The 16,708-nt window shown below is 43.2% G+C and overlaps 1 protein-coding gene across 1 annotated transcript in view; it reads left to right on the top strand.

Annotated features, from left to right (window-relative positions):
* The window catches only part of cdh13 (cadherin 13, H-cadherin (heart)), a 526,099-nt gene that overhangs the window by 435,800 nt on the left and 73,591 nt on the right, over positions 1-16,708 (top strand). The window contains exon 10 of the mRNA XM_023985362.1: positions 2,089-2,342. Coding sequence (XP_023841130.1) covers positions 2,089-2,342 — 254 coding nt within the window. The remainder of the gene's footprint in view (positions 1-2,088; positions 2,343-16,708) is intronic.

Below are 16,708 nucleotides of genomic sequence, written 5' to 3'. Positions count from 1 at the left end.
AAAAGCTATGCAGTCAGGGATCATCAGAAATTCCAAAAGCAATGGATTGTTGCAGATTTTGATGGCAAGGAAATATATTAGTATTTAAGTGCGGTCTGTGAAGAACGATTGTGGCCCCTGGGGGAAAAGGAGTTTGACACCCCTGCTATAGTGGTTTGAAAGGGGAATTGGGCTTCCCTGGAAAATGTTGACCGAGGTTGCAATAGTATAGGGGGCGGGTCTTAGCAAAGGGTCAAATATCTCTCTCAATTATCTCTCAAATGACTCTCCTATCTCTCTCAATCCTCTTAATGATGAATGAGCTAAACCAAGTATTGTTTGTGGTATCATTACACAACGGGTGGGTCTATTCCTGAATGCTGATTGGTTAAAACCGCATTCCAGCTGGTGTCCCTTCCACAAGTTACCACCAGCTAAATCTATGATGTTAAAATGCCTATTTACTCTGTTCCATCTGACTGCGCAATCCACTGTCTCATCTACCCAGCCAGGCAATGTATAAACTTGACCTCCACTATAAAAAGCATCTAGACATTATCTCCCATTTCTTTTAGACTAACATTTAGTTTAGCGGAGATTTGTATAAACCTTAATGTCTGTCTCTCCGACATTTGCAACATTGCTTTAATAATGAAATTAGATATCCAGCTGTCCCATAGTAATGAACATGTTGGGAGTCGGGACGAGACAGAAAGGCAGGCAGCATTTCTCAGCCAGTCGAAATCATGAATCAGCTGGCATAACTTTTATGGATATATACAAAGAAATTCAATTGAAAAAAAAGGTAAAACGAAACGCAGCTAATTGGCAGTCTTTCCCGCTTCAGTTTGAAATGATTGTGTTACTGTAACTGTGTTGTTGGCGAACTCCTCTGAACAACAGTGTCCTGACGAGTGAGCACATTCTCTATGCCAGGCAAAATCGCACCTCATTAGCTCATTGTTATGGATGAATCTAAATAAATGTCACTAGAAAAAAGCTTAAACAAATGCAAATGCAGCTACTTTTCTGTTATTCTGGCTGAACTTTTTGACGTGACTGTAAATTAGCAGTAGTTGACTAGCTAGCAAGCAAGGGATAAGAACGTTGCCAGCCAGTATGGCAATGGAACATTTAGAACGAACGACTGGGTCGTTTCCATAGATACAGAACAAAAAGACTGAATGACTGGGTCACTTCTCTAGCAACCCTAGAAAATGTGCTTTTAATGAAAATATGTCTATCATTATTTGAATATGTTGGTAACCCGGGTGGCGCAGTGGTCTAGGGCACTGCATCGCAGTGCTAGCTGCGCCACCAGAGTCTCTGGGTTCGCGCCCAGGCTCTGTCGCAGCCGGCCGCAACCGGGAGATCCGTGGGGCGACGCACAATTGGCATAGCGTCGTCCGGGTTAGGGAGGGTTTGGCCGGTAGGGAGGGTTTGGCCGGTAGGGATATCCTTGTCTCAGTATGTAAAAATGTAATAAAATGTATGCACTCTACTGTAAGTCGCTCCGGATAAGAGCGTCTGCTAAATGACTAAAATGTAAAAATGTAACCCGTTGTATAAAAGTGATAATGCCCTCAAAGCCGATGTTTGGAGGACATATTGGCACGGTTTGCTGGCCCTCGACTTTGTCTTGGGCCTAACAACACCCGTGCCAATATATCCTCCAAACACCGGCTTCTCGGGCATTATCACTTAAGTATAACAGGCAGGGTGGATGATGATATTACTGCACAATCTGGCCTATTCACTGGAGATATGAACATACAGGTTGCACCCTAAAGATCCTGTAACACTCATAGCTTTTATTGCTCTCATTATTCCAATAAATCCATACAATTTAGCAATATATATAGGATACAGGACTACAGAATAGCTGTAGTATTGCTGTAATATTGTATATTTTTTCTCAAGCACACTGCAGTTTGCCCCTTTACTTAGTTTGCTGCTGTCCTCCATTTTCCCACTTTTTCTTAAAAATGTTCTCTCCCCTTCACCTCTTTGTTGCTGTCCTACCGGTCTTATCATCCATCGTCTCCTTTCTGTTCTTTACATGTTTTCTCTTCTCACCTCCTTCCCTCTACTTCTCTCCTCTCTCCCCAGCCTCTGGACTATGAGAGTGTAGTGTTCCACACGCTGCTGATCAAGGTGGAGAACGAGGACCCCCTGGTGCCAGATGTGGGCTACGGCTCCAGCTCTACGGCCACCGTACACATCACTGTCCTGGACGTCAACGAGGGGCCCGTCTTCTTTCCCGACCCCCTCCAGGTCACTAAGATGGAGAACATCCCCCTGGGAAGTTTTGTGGCCTTGCTCAACGCCACCGACCCAGACGTTCTCCAATCACAGAGCATCAGGTGAGTGATCAGGTCATCAACCTCAGCCAGGAGTCCTGGCTTTGGTTGTAACCTGAATGTCATCTCATGGATATTGAGGTCCACACTGACTGTCAGCTTGACAACAATGAGCTGTGTGCAGGTCTGTTTATGTGCAGTAAATCTCATACGGCGTTGATTCCACAGATGTTCCTCACAGTTATTGATTGAAAGTTGTCAAGGGGGACAATCAGGGTTCAACTTAGTTTGACAAACAACAATGATCTACAATGAATTTGTTCTTACCCTTTTAATCTTTATCCTCACTCACCTTCAGAGTTTGTCTATGGTGTTGAAAGAAAGAGATTCTTCACAGTGAGCTCCTCTATGTTAGTGTGACAAGGTGATTTAACAAAGACAACAAATCGGAAGCCATGACAGCACACCTCTTGGTTTCCAGACATCTCTCCATCTGTTCCGGCTCACACCTCTCTCCATCCCTCTATCCCTCAGTTGTCCCTCCCTGTCTGTCACCAGACACACTATAAATGGACATCTTATACATGTCAGCCAATCGCCTTCGCATAAAACTGCCTGTCTGGCTGTCAACTTTTTGTAAACACTCAAATTATTCCTCTGTCACCGGGGTGGCCTATTACTATAGAGGTGTGTTCAGGTTAACTGTTTTCACCACAGTCAAATCATACCTGGCCCACTTTAGAGCCTCATTAACTTTAACTGTGTAACACTCTAATCATTCCCACACTGTCTGTCTAGGAGGTCCATTACTTTTTGCTGTGTGTAACAGTCAAATCGTTCCCTGGCAGCTCTGGAGAGCCATTAGGTGAACTTCTCTTGCTTTACAAGAGGGGAAAGTCGTGATTGCTTTATGGGCTTTTAGCACAGATTTACGCTCAATTTGTGATGCTCAAGTTAGCGAATGGTTGGTGTTACATAATAGTTAAAATAGTTTTATGTAAATATATCAGGCCATAAATGACCCCTGAAATAAAACGCACCAGATGATGACATTACAGCTACTATATGATTATTGTTTCTTGTAGTTTATGAGCAGTAAAACCTCCTCACTGTATTACAGCCAAATGCAATAGGTTGGCTTTACTGTATGTCGCCTGAGTAGGATTTTGCTAAACTCTGGGTTTGAATTATTCTCACTGTCCTGGTTTTGGTATTGCCCTGTTTGTAACGAGTGTGCTGAGAGTCGGGAAGCAAGTTCAGGGAGTGAATGTTTTAATAAATAAACGTAACATAATACAAACCAAGAACCTCGAACAACGCACAGACATGAAACAGAAAAAATTACGCCTTGGGAAGGAACCAAAAGGAGTGACATATATAGTGCAGGTAATCTAGGAAGTGATAGAGTCCAGGTGAGTCTGACTATGTGCAGGTGCGCGTAACGATGGTGACAGGTGTGCGCCATAATGAGCAGCCTGGTGACCTAGAGGCTGGAGAGGGAGCACACGTCACACTCTGGATATGGGCCTAAATATGCATGTTTGGTGAAAAAGACCAACAAGCATTAATGGTTCTTTCCATCCCCTCATTTCTTCTGAAGAGTTCTGATGTTGTTGGACCCTCTTTTCCTCCATTAATTCCTCTCCTTTTAGTCAATATTTATTTATCCTCTATTTCCTCCTTCAGTTGAGGCACTCATGCCCTTTTCTTTCATCATCTTTCAAAAACAGCTGATCCTCTTCCACATTTCACCTCTCCATCATACCCTCTCCTCATTTGCGCTCTCTGTTCTATATCGTTGGTACTTGGTCTTTCTCTATTCTATGCCATCCTTCCAACAGATGAAATGTACTAAATATTCTTTCATTCACTATAGGATTACGTGTCCTCCACTTCTTCGCTCTCATCCCTGAGTTAAATCCTGTCTTTTTCTCTCTGTTCCATGCACATATATAAAGGTTCAGGGGATTTGATGTGTACTGTGTGGTGAGTGTGTTCTGGATGTTAGTGCAGACTGTGGGAGTGTACTGTGATCCTGTTATACAGGTCATTTTGATTTATTCATGCCCATAGAAGAGTCTGTATTCCAGAAACTACACTCTTAGAAATAAATGTGTAGGGTTCTTCAAAGAACCCCCTTTATATGATTTTACCTAGAACCCTCGATGAAGGGTTCAGTCTAGAAGCGTCTATAAATGGTTTTACCGAGAACCCTTTTATCTTTGGATGGTTCTTACTAAACTCAGAAGAAAAAAAAACGTCCTCTCACTGTCAACTGCATTTATTTTCACTGAGAACTCAACGAGCTGGTTTAAGCCACAGCATTTTATAGCAAAGTCCATCCTCCTTCAGTCTACATAACACACAACAGATGGTTCTCCATCTGCATTGCTTGCTGTTTGGGGTTTTAGGCTGGGTTTCTGTATAGCACTTTGTGACATCAGCTGATGTAAAAAAGTGCTTTATAAATACATTTGATTGATTGCTTGATTGATTGGAATGGGTCACAATGTTAAGATTTGTATGAAGATACTTAGAATTCACAGCAGACAGTATCTGCTGAACAAACAGTTAGCATTGTGTAGAGACCAGTGTCTGGCCCCGCAACTCCATACTGGAGCCATCTCCCCCAATAACTCATGCTCTGGAATGCGGTATCCCCAAAGACATCGTAAATCTCCTCTCAGTGTTATCTCCCAGAGGCCCACTTTCAGTTCACACAGACACAATAGAGTTATAAGAACCCTCTATTCTGTTGCATAAAACCATTTGATGCAGTAAAAGTATTATAACATAATCTTGTAATTTCCAACATACCCACCAGCCTTATTCAAATGTAATTCTTTATGACAGTACATTACATACTGTATATCATAAGGTCTTTCTTTGAGGGCCTAGTTATACCCTAACATAGTGGTGTTAGGAATCTCCTGGTTTGCACAGTGATGTATAATTCCAATTGGATCCAGCCAGAGTTAGGATATCCAACAAGTGGAATTGTTAATCACCCGCCACCTGCATTCAGAATGATTGAATACTGAGAATACCTCAATCTAAACTGGAACAACCATCTCAATAACGGGTGCAATAAATCCAATTACTAACAAATTGGATTAGTTTAGAAAACTGTATGTTATGTATCTTTGTGTAGCATAACATTTATCAACCAATCAATGTACATGCAAAAACACATATACAGTTTTACAGTAAAACAAACAATTCAGAAGATCTCCCTGCAATAGAGCATGCTGGGAAATATTATATATGGTTCTATGTAGAACCCTTCTTGCCTTCCAAAGAATTCTTCCCTTTCTTCCAAAAACGGTTCTTAGGATGTTAAAGGTCCTAGCTAGAACCATTTGACTTACAAAGAACTCTTGTCTTCCAAAAAGTGTTGTTCTGATCAAAACGATTCTTGGTAGAACCCTATCCCTCTGCAAATAACCCGTTTGGAACCCTTTTTTCTAAGATTGCACTTACCTATGGCATAGTCTTCTTACAAGTGGCCTGCTTCTTACTACCTCGCTCTCTTCCTCTCTCTCTTGTATCTGTTTCTCTCTCTATCTGGCTCTTTTATGTCTTTTGATCACCTTTTGCCAGTGAAACGGATTTTGAAGTGCCATAGCCTTAACCTAAGGCCAGAGGAGAATGAGGACAGAGGAAGACGTTGTGAGCTGGAGATGGAGATGGGGGAAGAGTATATAGAGAGCAGTGACAGAGAAAAATGGGGAGAAGGCAGCACATACGTGTTCTGAGTTCCTACTAGTTGTTCTCCCCACTATTCTAAGGAGGAATGACTGAAAGTTGACTAATTTGTAAAATAATCAAAGAAGGCTGATGAACTACTAATACGTCTATTCAGATAGTATGTGCAAAGACTAAAGATCAGCCTTCAAAACCATTTTTCTTTTTCATTAGTCCTACCTTGAAACCAATGTTAATTGTGGATCCATCACATTCCCTGATCATTTTCAAAGACTGAGCCTGCTGGAGGTTGTTCCATACGAGCTCGAACAAGAATGCGTCGTGCAGAAGGAACAGGGTTCCCATTGATCTCGTTGCCTCACTCTTGTTCTTCCCTTGATGATTTGGAGGAAGTCTAATTCTGAAGATGTAATTAACAGCTATGATAAAAGCTGTTCACAAGACTAGCTAACGCTGAGTAGATTCAACCTGAGCCCAATGGAACTATAAATAGTGCTTTTTGATGTGGCTAACAGCATTCATTAGACTCATATTGTGTCTGATACAGTGAGTAATGGAAGATGAGCTTCTCCATCTTACTCCTTAGGAGAGGTAAGTGCTGTAGAAGCTATACGGATTGTGTAATGAACACTCATGGGAAATGAGGAAAATCGTATCAGCCAATTTCGTCGGCCATGATCCATAAAAGTACAGAACTATAATTGTAAACGTATTGTTTATGTCAGTGTTCATCTGCTCTACCTCTCTAACTTTTATTAATCAGATAGTATAACGCCACTGTCTGATGAAATAGAACAACATTTTTGCAAATTGTAACTTTTTTACATTTATTAAAAGGAATAACTCCCCTTAATGTTGTCTGAACATTTCATGACTCTAGGACCAAGAACATGTATTGAAAATAGCTTCTGAAGTTTCATAATTGTATGGTCATTTTTTCAACTTCCTGAAAAGATTAGGTTTTCATCAGACAGCAATGATATATTTGATTGAATTTGTGAATCTAAAGAACAGTGTCATACTGTATTTTATAGGGGTGAATATGCAATACAAGTCTAACTGAATCGACAGGTTGGCAAATATTATGGTAACATAATAAATAGTATGCTTTGGACTTTATTAATGTTTTTGCTGATCTGATGCTCTTCTTTCTCTTGTCCCCCAGGCTGTTTGTAAGGTAGAGTTAGCACTGAGTAAGGGGAGCCTTGCTTTAAATACTTACTTTGAATCAATAATACGTATTACAAGCTACAGAATGATAACCGTATTTGCACCTAATATGACCCACATAAAGTCCTAGCTTAGTTCTGCCTAAAGTTCAATTTATTGGATTAAATGAATTTATAAGAATCGACTTAATCACATGTGATTAACACATCACCCCCCCATCACTTAATCACACCAGCCTCCTGCCAGCCAGACTGAAAGGAAGTCCAAGCAGCCCAGACAACCCTCAGTGGAATCATGCAAAGAACCAACTCCTCTGCCTTATAGACAGACCAGCTCCTATCCCTTAACCCATATCATTTTAAAAGACATAGTTGGTTTGTTTTTTCCTCCCTTGAAAGTACAAACGGCGTCTCAAACAGAACAACTTATCCATCATTTAAAATTTCACCTCTCTTTTGCCATATCAAATTAAAATTGCTGAGGCTTTAAAGGAGTGGAAGGCGAGTAAGAGGCAGAGGCATGAAGAGACGTTAAGGAAGGAGGAGGAAGATGTAGAGCGGAGAGAGATTGATGTAGTTGGAGAGACCATGTGAAGGAGAGGTGTATGAGCAGCGTAAAGGCCCTTATCTGACAAGGTCAGACAGGGTGATAACATGTCTCTCTCACCCTCTCCTCAGCACTGCTAAGTCTGACTCCCCCTCCATGCAGTCAACACACACACACACACACACACACACACACACACACACACACACACACACACACACACACCACACACACACACACACACACACACACACACACACACACACACACACACACACACACACACACACACACACACACACACACACACACACACACACACACACACACACACACACACACACACACACACACCAACACACACACACAGAGAGAGAGAGACACGTCATACACTGATCTACTCGAACTAGTCAACAGGGGCAAATCTACTGCTGTACAAGACTGCAATAAGCTCTGTAATAAACGCTGAACTCAGATGTGTCTGTCGTGACACATCACATGAGGGCAGACAGATACTGTATAACCTTATGATATAGTTATCCTATTGGGACTCCGTTTGCTTTCTGTGGTGTTGCTTTTGTTCGTTTCAGAGACATGCGATTATGTAATGGACTACGTAGAAAGACCCCCCAGAGACCTGTATGTGTGTCAGTGTGTCTGTGGTCCTGTACATGTTGACCCAGTTGAGAGCTGTGAAACAGGAAGGCCAGCTGCAGGATGACAGACCGCCCTGTACTGGACCTGCTACCAGGCATTCTGTTGATGTGCTGCAGCTCCAGTGGCTCTCACACCATCTGAACATTCTTAATGACACTGTTGTCACTCCACAGGAAGGGCTGCCCACCTGGAGTGACATCTTTGGAACTCTCTTTCCTGGAACTATTCCAGGAAAGTCCCGCACTGTTTTATCATGACTGAAGAGTAGATAGTATTTACCAGTGGTGGGCCGTCAGGGCCTGCAAGGCCTTCTCTGCTGGCCTAAACATCATCAGAATATATATATTTTTTAAAATATATTTTCCCACAAATATGTATTAAATTATTCCCCAGAGTAAGAGTTATACTCTTCATTTCATAGCTTTCCTCTTGGTTGCACTGCTTCCAGCCCCAGGTTGAGATTTGGAGGGCTGGTCTTTATGTTAGATCTTTTATCCAATCATATTCAGCCATCATGTGTTGCCAGGGGTCTAAAATCTGCCCTCAGGCCTTCAGAATCAACAGTGCGGGCGCTTGTAGCTTAAAGTGAATGGAAATTAAAATTTTGTGTCAACCAATCAGCTTTAGAGTTGGCTATTGTACGCCTGCTGGCTGGCTCCAGTGTTACACAGGAGCCAGCTAGCAGGCGTAGTGCGTCCACGTCTTTTGATTGGATTACCAATATTGAGAGGCAGGTCCTATGGGCAGGTCTATGCAGATCTAGGAAACTGAATTTGATAAACGAATTAATTCGCGTTCTACTAAGCTGTTTTTTCAACCCACAATGGCGGAAGGAGGAGAAGATATCGATTTGGTCGAGGATATAATTATAAAGCCATTCTCAAGACGAACTTTTCAAGAAAAGTTAGACATTGTAAGGAGAGGTCGCCCGACGCCACAAAGCCTGTCACAGGCGGGAAAGGGGTTCGTTCGCTCGCCACTTTCAAAGTTTCAACTARGAGCGCTGTCAATMGCTCACAGMCTKSGAGAAGCACTGCAAACTGTACTGCMGGGAATGCCTATTATTTGCAAGTGATCGATTTGGTGTTTGGAGCCACACTGGCTTTGCAAACTTGAGTTGTCTGTTAAACACTGTTTACCCAAAAATGTCAATTTGTCAATTTCAAGGTGACGCAACGCCTGGTTATACTGCGTTTCTGTCTAAATGTATAGTGTCTAGAGCCATGGCATAATGATGGTAATAAGAGGTGGATTAATTCGGGTGGGACTGTGTAGTACCTCACTGAAGGCCTAGGCCCCAGGCCCACGGCACGCCACTGGTATTTACCCATATTCTTCAGGCACCTGCAAATAGTACCAGTACTCTGTAGCTCAAGACAATGCATGTAGTTTGTGCTTTTTGGATGGTCTGAGAAGAAGAACTGGGTAATGAGGACCTGGCTTTAATTGCCCTTTGGAGTTGTTCTCCTGCAGTGGCATTCTTCAGAGAGCTTTTCTTTAATCATTCTTTCTTTCATAATGTTCTTGTCCATTCTTTCTTTTCATCATGTTCCTTTTTGAGACGGTGAACATTGTCAACTTCAATACAGTGTCATAATAGTGCAGATGTCTCGGTGGTGCATCTTGCCATTTTATATTGCCAAATGTAGTATTGTGTTTTTTTTGTTTGTTTATCTGCATTGTTTGTAACTTATTTTTTTACTATTTTTGTACATAATGTTGCCGTCTCTTATGACCAAAAATAACTTCTGGACATCAGGACTGCGATTACTCACCACGGACTAGCAGAATCCTTTTTCTTCTTTCATGACTCTGACGAGCCCTAGGAGAAGGATATATGGCTCCCTCTGGAACAGGCCCTGACCACAGTGATCTGCGTGAAGAGGAGGCGGAGAAAGAGAGGCCGGAGGGCGGGCTGCCTTCTGAGGAGTCTGAGGCGATCGAATAAACCCCCACCCCCCTCAATTCTGCTAGCAAATCTTTGGACAATAAAATGGCCGATTTATTGGGAAGATTAAACTACCAATGGGACATTAAAACTGTAACATCTTATGCTTCACGGAGTCGTGGCTGAACGACGACAATACCAACATACAGCTGTCTGGTTATACGATGTCCCGGCAGTATAGAACAGCGCCGTCTGGTAAGACAAGGGGTGGCGGTCTATGTATTTTTGTAAACAACAGCTGGTGCACGATATCTAAGGAAGTCTCGAGCTATTGCTCGCCTGAAGTAGAGTTTCTCATGATAAGCTGCAGACCACATTACCTACCGCGTGAGTTTTCATCTATAGTCTTTGTAGCTGTTTACATACCACCACAGTCAGAGGCTGGCACTAAGATAGCGTTGAATGAGCTGTATTCCACCATAAGCAAACAAGAAAACGCTCACCCAGAGGCGGCACTCCTCGTAGCCGGGGACTTTAATGCAGGGAAACTAAAATCAGTTTTACCAAATTTTTATCAGATAATGTGCAACCAAAGGGAAAAGAACTCTGAACCACCTATACTCCACACACAGAGATGCATACAAAGCACTCCCTCACCCTCCATTTGGCAAATCTGACCATAATTCCATCCTCCTGATTCCTTCTTACAAGTAACAATTAAAGCAGGAAGCACCAGTGACTAGATCAATAAAAAAGTGTCAGATGAAGCAAATGCTAAGCTACAGGACTGTTTTGTCAGCACAGACTGGAATATGTTCCGGGTTTCCTCCAATGGCATTGAGGAGTATACCACATCTGTCGTTGGCTTCATCAATAAGTGCATCGATGATGTCGTCCCCACAGTGACCGTACGTACATACCCCAACCTACCAGACGAGCTAAACTACTGCTATGCTCGCTTCGAGGCAAATAACACTGAAACATGCATGAGAGCACCAGCTGTACCGGAAGCCTATGTGATCACGCTCTCCGAAGCCGATGTGAGTAAAATCTTTAGAAAGATCAACATTCACAAGGCCGCAGGGCCAGATGGATTACCAGGACATGTACTGCAAGCATGCGCTGACCAACTAGCAAGTGTCTTCACTGACATTTTCAACCTCTCCCTGTCCGAGTCTGTAATACCAACATGTTTTAAGCAGACCACCATAGTGACTGTGCCCAAGAACACTAAGGTAACCTGTCTAAATTACTACCGACCCGTAGCACTATGGTCCCAGATACCCTAGACCCACTTCAATTTGCATACTACCCCAACAGATCCACAGATGATGCAGTCTCTATTGCACTCCACACTGCCCTTTCCCACCTGGACAAAATTAACACCTATCTGAGAATGCTATTCATTAACTACAGCTCAGCGTTCAACACCATAGTGCCCTCAAAGCTCATCAATAAGCTAAGGACCCTGGGACTAAACACCTCCATCTGCACCTGGATACTGGACTTCCTGACGGGCCGCCCCCAGGTGGTAAGGGTAGGTAACAACACATCCGCCATGCTGATCCTCAACACAGGGGCCCCTCAGGGGTGCGTGCTCAGCCCCCACCTGCACTCTCTGTTCACTCATGACTGCGCGGCCAGGCACGACTCCATCATTAAATTTGCTGATGACACAACAGTGGTAGGCCTGATCACCGACAACAACGAGACAGCCTATAGAGAGGAGGTCAGAGACCTGGCTGTGTGGTGCCAGGACAACAACCTCGTCCTCGATGTGATCAAGACAAAGGAGATGATTGTGGACCACAGGAAAAAGAGGACCGAACACGCCACCATTTTAATCGACTGGGCTGCAGTGAAGCAGGTTGAGAGCTTCAAGTTCCTTGGTGTCTACGTCACCAACAAACTAACATGGTCCAAGCACACCATGACAGTCATGAAGCAGGCATGACAAAACCTATTCCCCCTCAGGAAACTGAAAATATTTGGCATGGGTCCTCAGATCCTAAAAAGGTTCTACAGCTGCACCATCGAGAGCATCCTGACTGGTTGCATCACTGCCTGGTATGGAAACTGCTTGGCCTCCAACCGCAAGGCACTACAGAGGGTAGTGCGCACGGCCCAGTACATCACTCGGGCCAAGCTTCCTGCCATCCAGGACCGCTATACCAGGCAGTGTCAGAGGAAGGTCCTAAAAATAGTCAAAGACTCCATCCACCCTAGCCATAGACTGTTCTCTCTGCCACCACACGGCAAGTGGTACTGGAGTGCCAAGTCTAGGTCCAAGAAGCTTCTAAACAGCTTCTACCCCCAAGCCATAAGACTCCTGAACATCTAGTCAAATGGCTACCCAGACTACTCGCATTGTCCCCCTCCCCCCGCTTCCCCTCTCCACACCACTGCCACTCTCTGTTGTCATCTATGCATAGTCACTTTAACTATACCTACATGTACATACTACCTCAACTAACCTGTGCCCCCACACATTGACTCTGTACCGGCACCCCCCTGTATATATTGTTATTTTTTACTGCTGCTCTTTAATTACATCTTACTTTTATCCGTATTTTTTTTAAACTGCACTGTCGGTTAGGGGCTCATAAGTAAGCATTTCACTGTAAGGTCTACACCTGTTGTATTCGGCGCATGTGACTGATACATTTGATTTGATTTGATCTTTGAGTGTTTCTCATGTCCTTTTGTGTATTAAATCAGATATGAAACCTGCTCCTCTGATTTTCCCTGCTCTCTTTATGGATGAGAGCCTACAGATGAGTGGGGGAGTTCTGGTGGTTAGGATAAGTACTAGAGAAAGTAGATGGACAGCTCAGGGAAACTCCCTAAGATGAATGAGGGAAGGGTAAAGAAAGGAGCGATAAGGGTAGAGTTGGATGGAGGAATAGAAACAGAGGTTTTGGGAGAGGATGGAGAGTGAAGTGGAGGTTGGTAATGAGAGCGAGGGTTGAGGAGAGAGAGGAATAAGTGGGAGGAATAGTGAAAAAGGGATGGAAAGAGAGTTATACAGTGAGAGAGGTATGCGCGGGTGGATGGCTGTGTTTAATAATGCAATAGTGCTATCTACAGCCAGCTATAATTAATGGAGGAACGTACAGAGGAACGTACAGTCTGGTCATGCCGTACCCCAGAGTTGCAGGAATAGAGACCTTTCAAAAACCACAAAATATCTGCTTCCTACAAATCAGGTTTACCATGGTGCAGAACCATTACTCTTGTAAGAGGGTGTGTGGCATCAACCGAAGGGAGAAACCAGGATAAGTGCTTTGACTTTTGAGACAGCCGCAACTTCTAAAAGGTTTCAAGTGTAGTTGAATGTTCTGGAGAAGCTTTGCTGTTCTCTTGGTATTACCCATCATCATACTTATGTTGTTGTTTAAGAACACTGTCACATTGTTACTCTGGGATCATGTCCCTGACTATCAGGTGTATCCTTTCTAACAGCTCTGTCAGCCCCCCGCCACCTTTCTCTTCTCTTTGTGTTCCTGATATATTCTTCCTTCTGGGTTGAGTGAAGGCAGATTGTAGACCAATCAGTTGTGTACTTTCGTTTCTAATTTTAGATTCAAAGTAATGGAGTGCCAAATATGTGGAGGGGGAAGGCTAAAGACACATAACCATGATTCCATGAGATAATTAAAACAATCCCAAACGTGCCAAGAGGAAGAGAGAGAGAGACTGCGCTGCAAGGCCTCACTGAAGCGCAGATAAATTGCTTTTCTCCATGTTAATTACAGGGTTATGATTTTCAGGTGATGCAAGGAGCTACGTTTTGTGCTTTATTATGATCATAAATGTCATTTGATGTGTTGCGTTGCTCAGGCATGATAATTTATGGAAATGTGCTACAGCGGCTGCTATTACCCTCACAGAGAGATGGGTGTGCGTGGACTTGTCTGTGTCTTGTGTGTGTGGTTCATTCATCCTCTCTGTCGCTGTCATTTTTGCTTAGGGGACCTGATGGTGGAGGTGCCACTGAGCTGAGAAGCCTGAGCTGAGAGGCCTCTGTCTAAATGACTGTAGAGTATTAGACCAGGAGAGAGGGAAATACTACGCTTCTTAATGAGTTAATTGAAACACGGGGAGAGTGCCTTCTTGAGCTCCAACTTTAAAGCTGATTTTCCAGGCTGTGATCGTGTCACTTGGAGTGATAAATAGGAGTGAGATCAGAGCAAACTGATTCCCCCCCTAGCCTGTGACTGCAGCAGTGATAGTGGTACTGACTAAGGTGAGTTTACTGCTCTGTGAGCTCAGTCCCACTGTGTATCAAAGACACATCTTCCCCTGACTCAAATGTACTGTATCAACTGTTTGTTTCTATTATCTCTGTGGTATCTGTGCTGTAGTCTAGTCTACCTCCCAGTCCCAGTGTATTAGGGGCAGTCCTGGACTGGAGAGAGAAGGTTGGGTGGGTTTGTAAGTGGGGTCCTCTCCTATCAGACCCTGAATGATGGATGTGGAGTGACAGCCAGTGTCAACAAGGCCTTAATGAATAGCAGACCCAAACGATGCCTGGTGCGACGCATGGTGGCGGTACTGACACACAAGATGCTCTGACTCCCTCTGTCACTGCACCAAATACCTTGGTTTCAGACTCTTAGCTATCCCTACACCTCTGAAGACTCTAGCCACTTCCATGCCAGTCGGAAGAACGCAGGTGTTTTATCTCTGAACACTCTAAAGCCTGTCTCTTATACACATCTAGATGTGTATAAGAGACAGTTTCTGGCTCTGTCACGTGTGCTCCCTCTCCAGCCTCCAGGTCACCAGGCTGCTCGTTAGGGTGCACACCGGTCACCAGCGTTAGGCGCATAATGACACTCACCTGTACTCCATCAGCTCCTTGATTACCTGCCCTATATATGCCACTCCCTTTGGTTTCTTCCCCAGTCGTCATCCAGTCGTCATTGTTTCTGTTCTATGTCAGTGCCCTGTTTGTGTGTGTTTTGTTCTTTCATTTGTTACATTTTTTCACTCCCTGAACTTGCTTCCCGACTTTCAGCGTACATCGGTACACCCCCCTACACTACTGGGTGCTAATTCTGTATAAACATGCTTTTATTTGTCAAAAAAGAAGAACAAGTGGTGTTCAAATGTCAAATTATAAAATGAAACATCTCCAAAAATACCTAATATCAAGTAATTTGTAAAAAAAAAATAAAAAAAAATTTAAGTAATAAAGTGTAGTAAAAAGAAGAGTGTGATGTTCTGTGGTGTGTACAGTTGAAGTCAGAAGTTTACATACACTTAGGTTGGAGTCATTAACACTCGTTTTTCAACCACTCCACAAATTTCTTGTTAAAGCTTGGTCTCAAATGGGTTTTCCAAATGGACAATGACCCCAATGCATACTTCCAAAGTTGTGGCAAAATGGCTTAAGGACAACAAAGTCAAGGTATTGGAGTGGCCATCACAAAGCCCTGACCTCAATCCCATAGAAAATGTGTGGTTAGAACTGAAAAGGCGTGTGCGAGCAAGGAGGCCTACAAACCTGACTCAGTTACACCAGCTCTGTCAGGAGGAATGTGCCAAAATTCACCCAACTTTTTGTGGGAAGCTTGTGGAAGGCAACCCGAAACGTTTGACCCATGTTAAACAATTTAAAGGCAATGCTACCAAATACTAATTGAGTGCATGTAAACTTCTGACCCACTGGGAATGTGATGAAAGAAATAGAAGCTGAAATAAATCCTTCTCTACTATTATTCTGACATTTGACATTCTTAAAATAAATCCTAACTGACCTAAAACAGTGCATTTTTACTGTGATTAAATTTCAGGAATTGTGAAAAACTGAGTTTAAATGTATTTGGCTAAGGTGTATGTAAACTTCTGACTTCAAGTGTAAATGTAAGGGTGGGTGAGTGAGTGGGAGTCAGTGAAAAAAGTATTTTGAATAGCAGGTGTGAAGAGTCAGTGAAAATGTTTGTTAAACAGAAAACCCAAACCTATGGCAGCAGACCCACAAGGTCCGCCATGAGAGGTGACTGTACAGTTCCCTTAAAGAATTGCACCTTCAGTAAATCCGCTTTCTCTGAGAGCTTCCCATGTATGGAATACACTGCCATCAGACACACATAACTGCACCACCTATCACACTTTCACAAAAAACATGAAGACATGATCAATCAGATTTGTGAACATAATCCCTAGCGGTGTATTGCCGCATTCCATGTTGTCTGTTGTCTGTAGCTTGTGAGGTGTGGAAACACGTTTTTGCCTATATGGATTTTGTCTTGTTGCTTTTGGTGCGATGTTGCTCTGTCTGTATGCTGTGTCTTGCTTGTCCTATGTTGCTCTGCGTGTGCTCACTGCTCAATGATTGTCTGTATAGTAATTGTTTTTAATAACCTGCTCAGGGACTGCGGTTGAAAATTAGCCGGCTGGCTAAAACCTTCACTTTTACTGAAATGTTGATTAATGTGCACTGTCCCTGTAAAAAATT

This window comes from Salvelinus sp. IW2-2015, linkage group LG4q.1:29 (genome assembly GCF_002910315.2).
Source record: "Salvelinus sp. IW2-2015 linkage group LG4q.1:29, ASM291031v2, whole genome shotgun sequence".
Classification (NCBI taxonomy): Eukaryota; Metazoa; Chordata; class Actinopteri; order Salmoniformes; family Salmonidae; genus Salvelinus; species Salvelinus sp. IW2-2015.
This window is presented reverse-complemented; position numbering and strand designations above follow the sequence as displayed.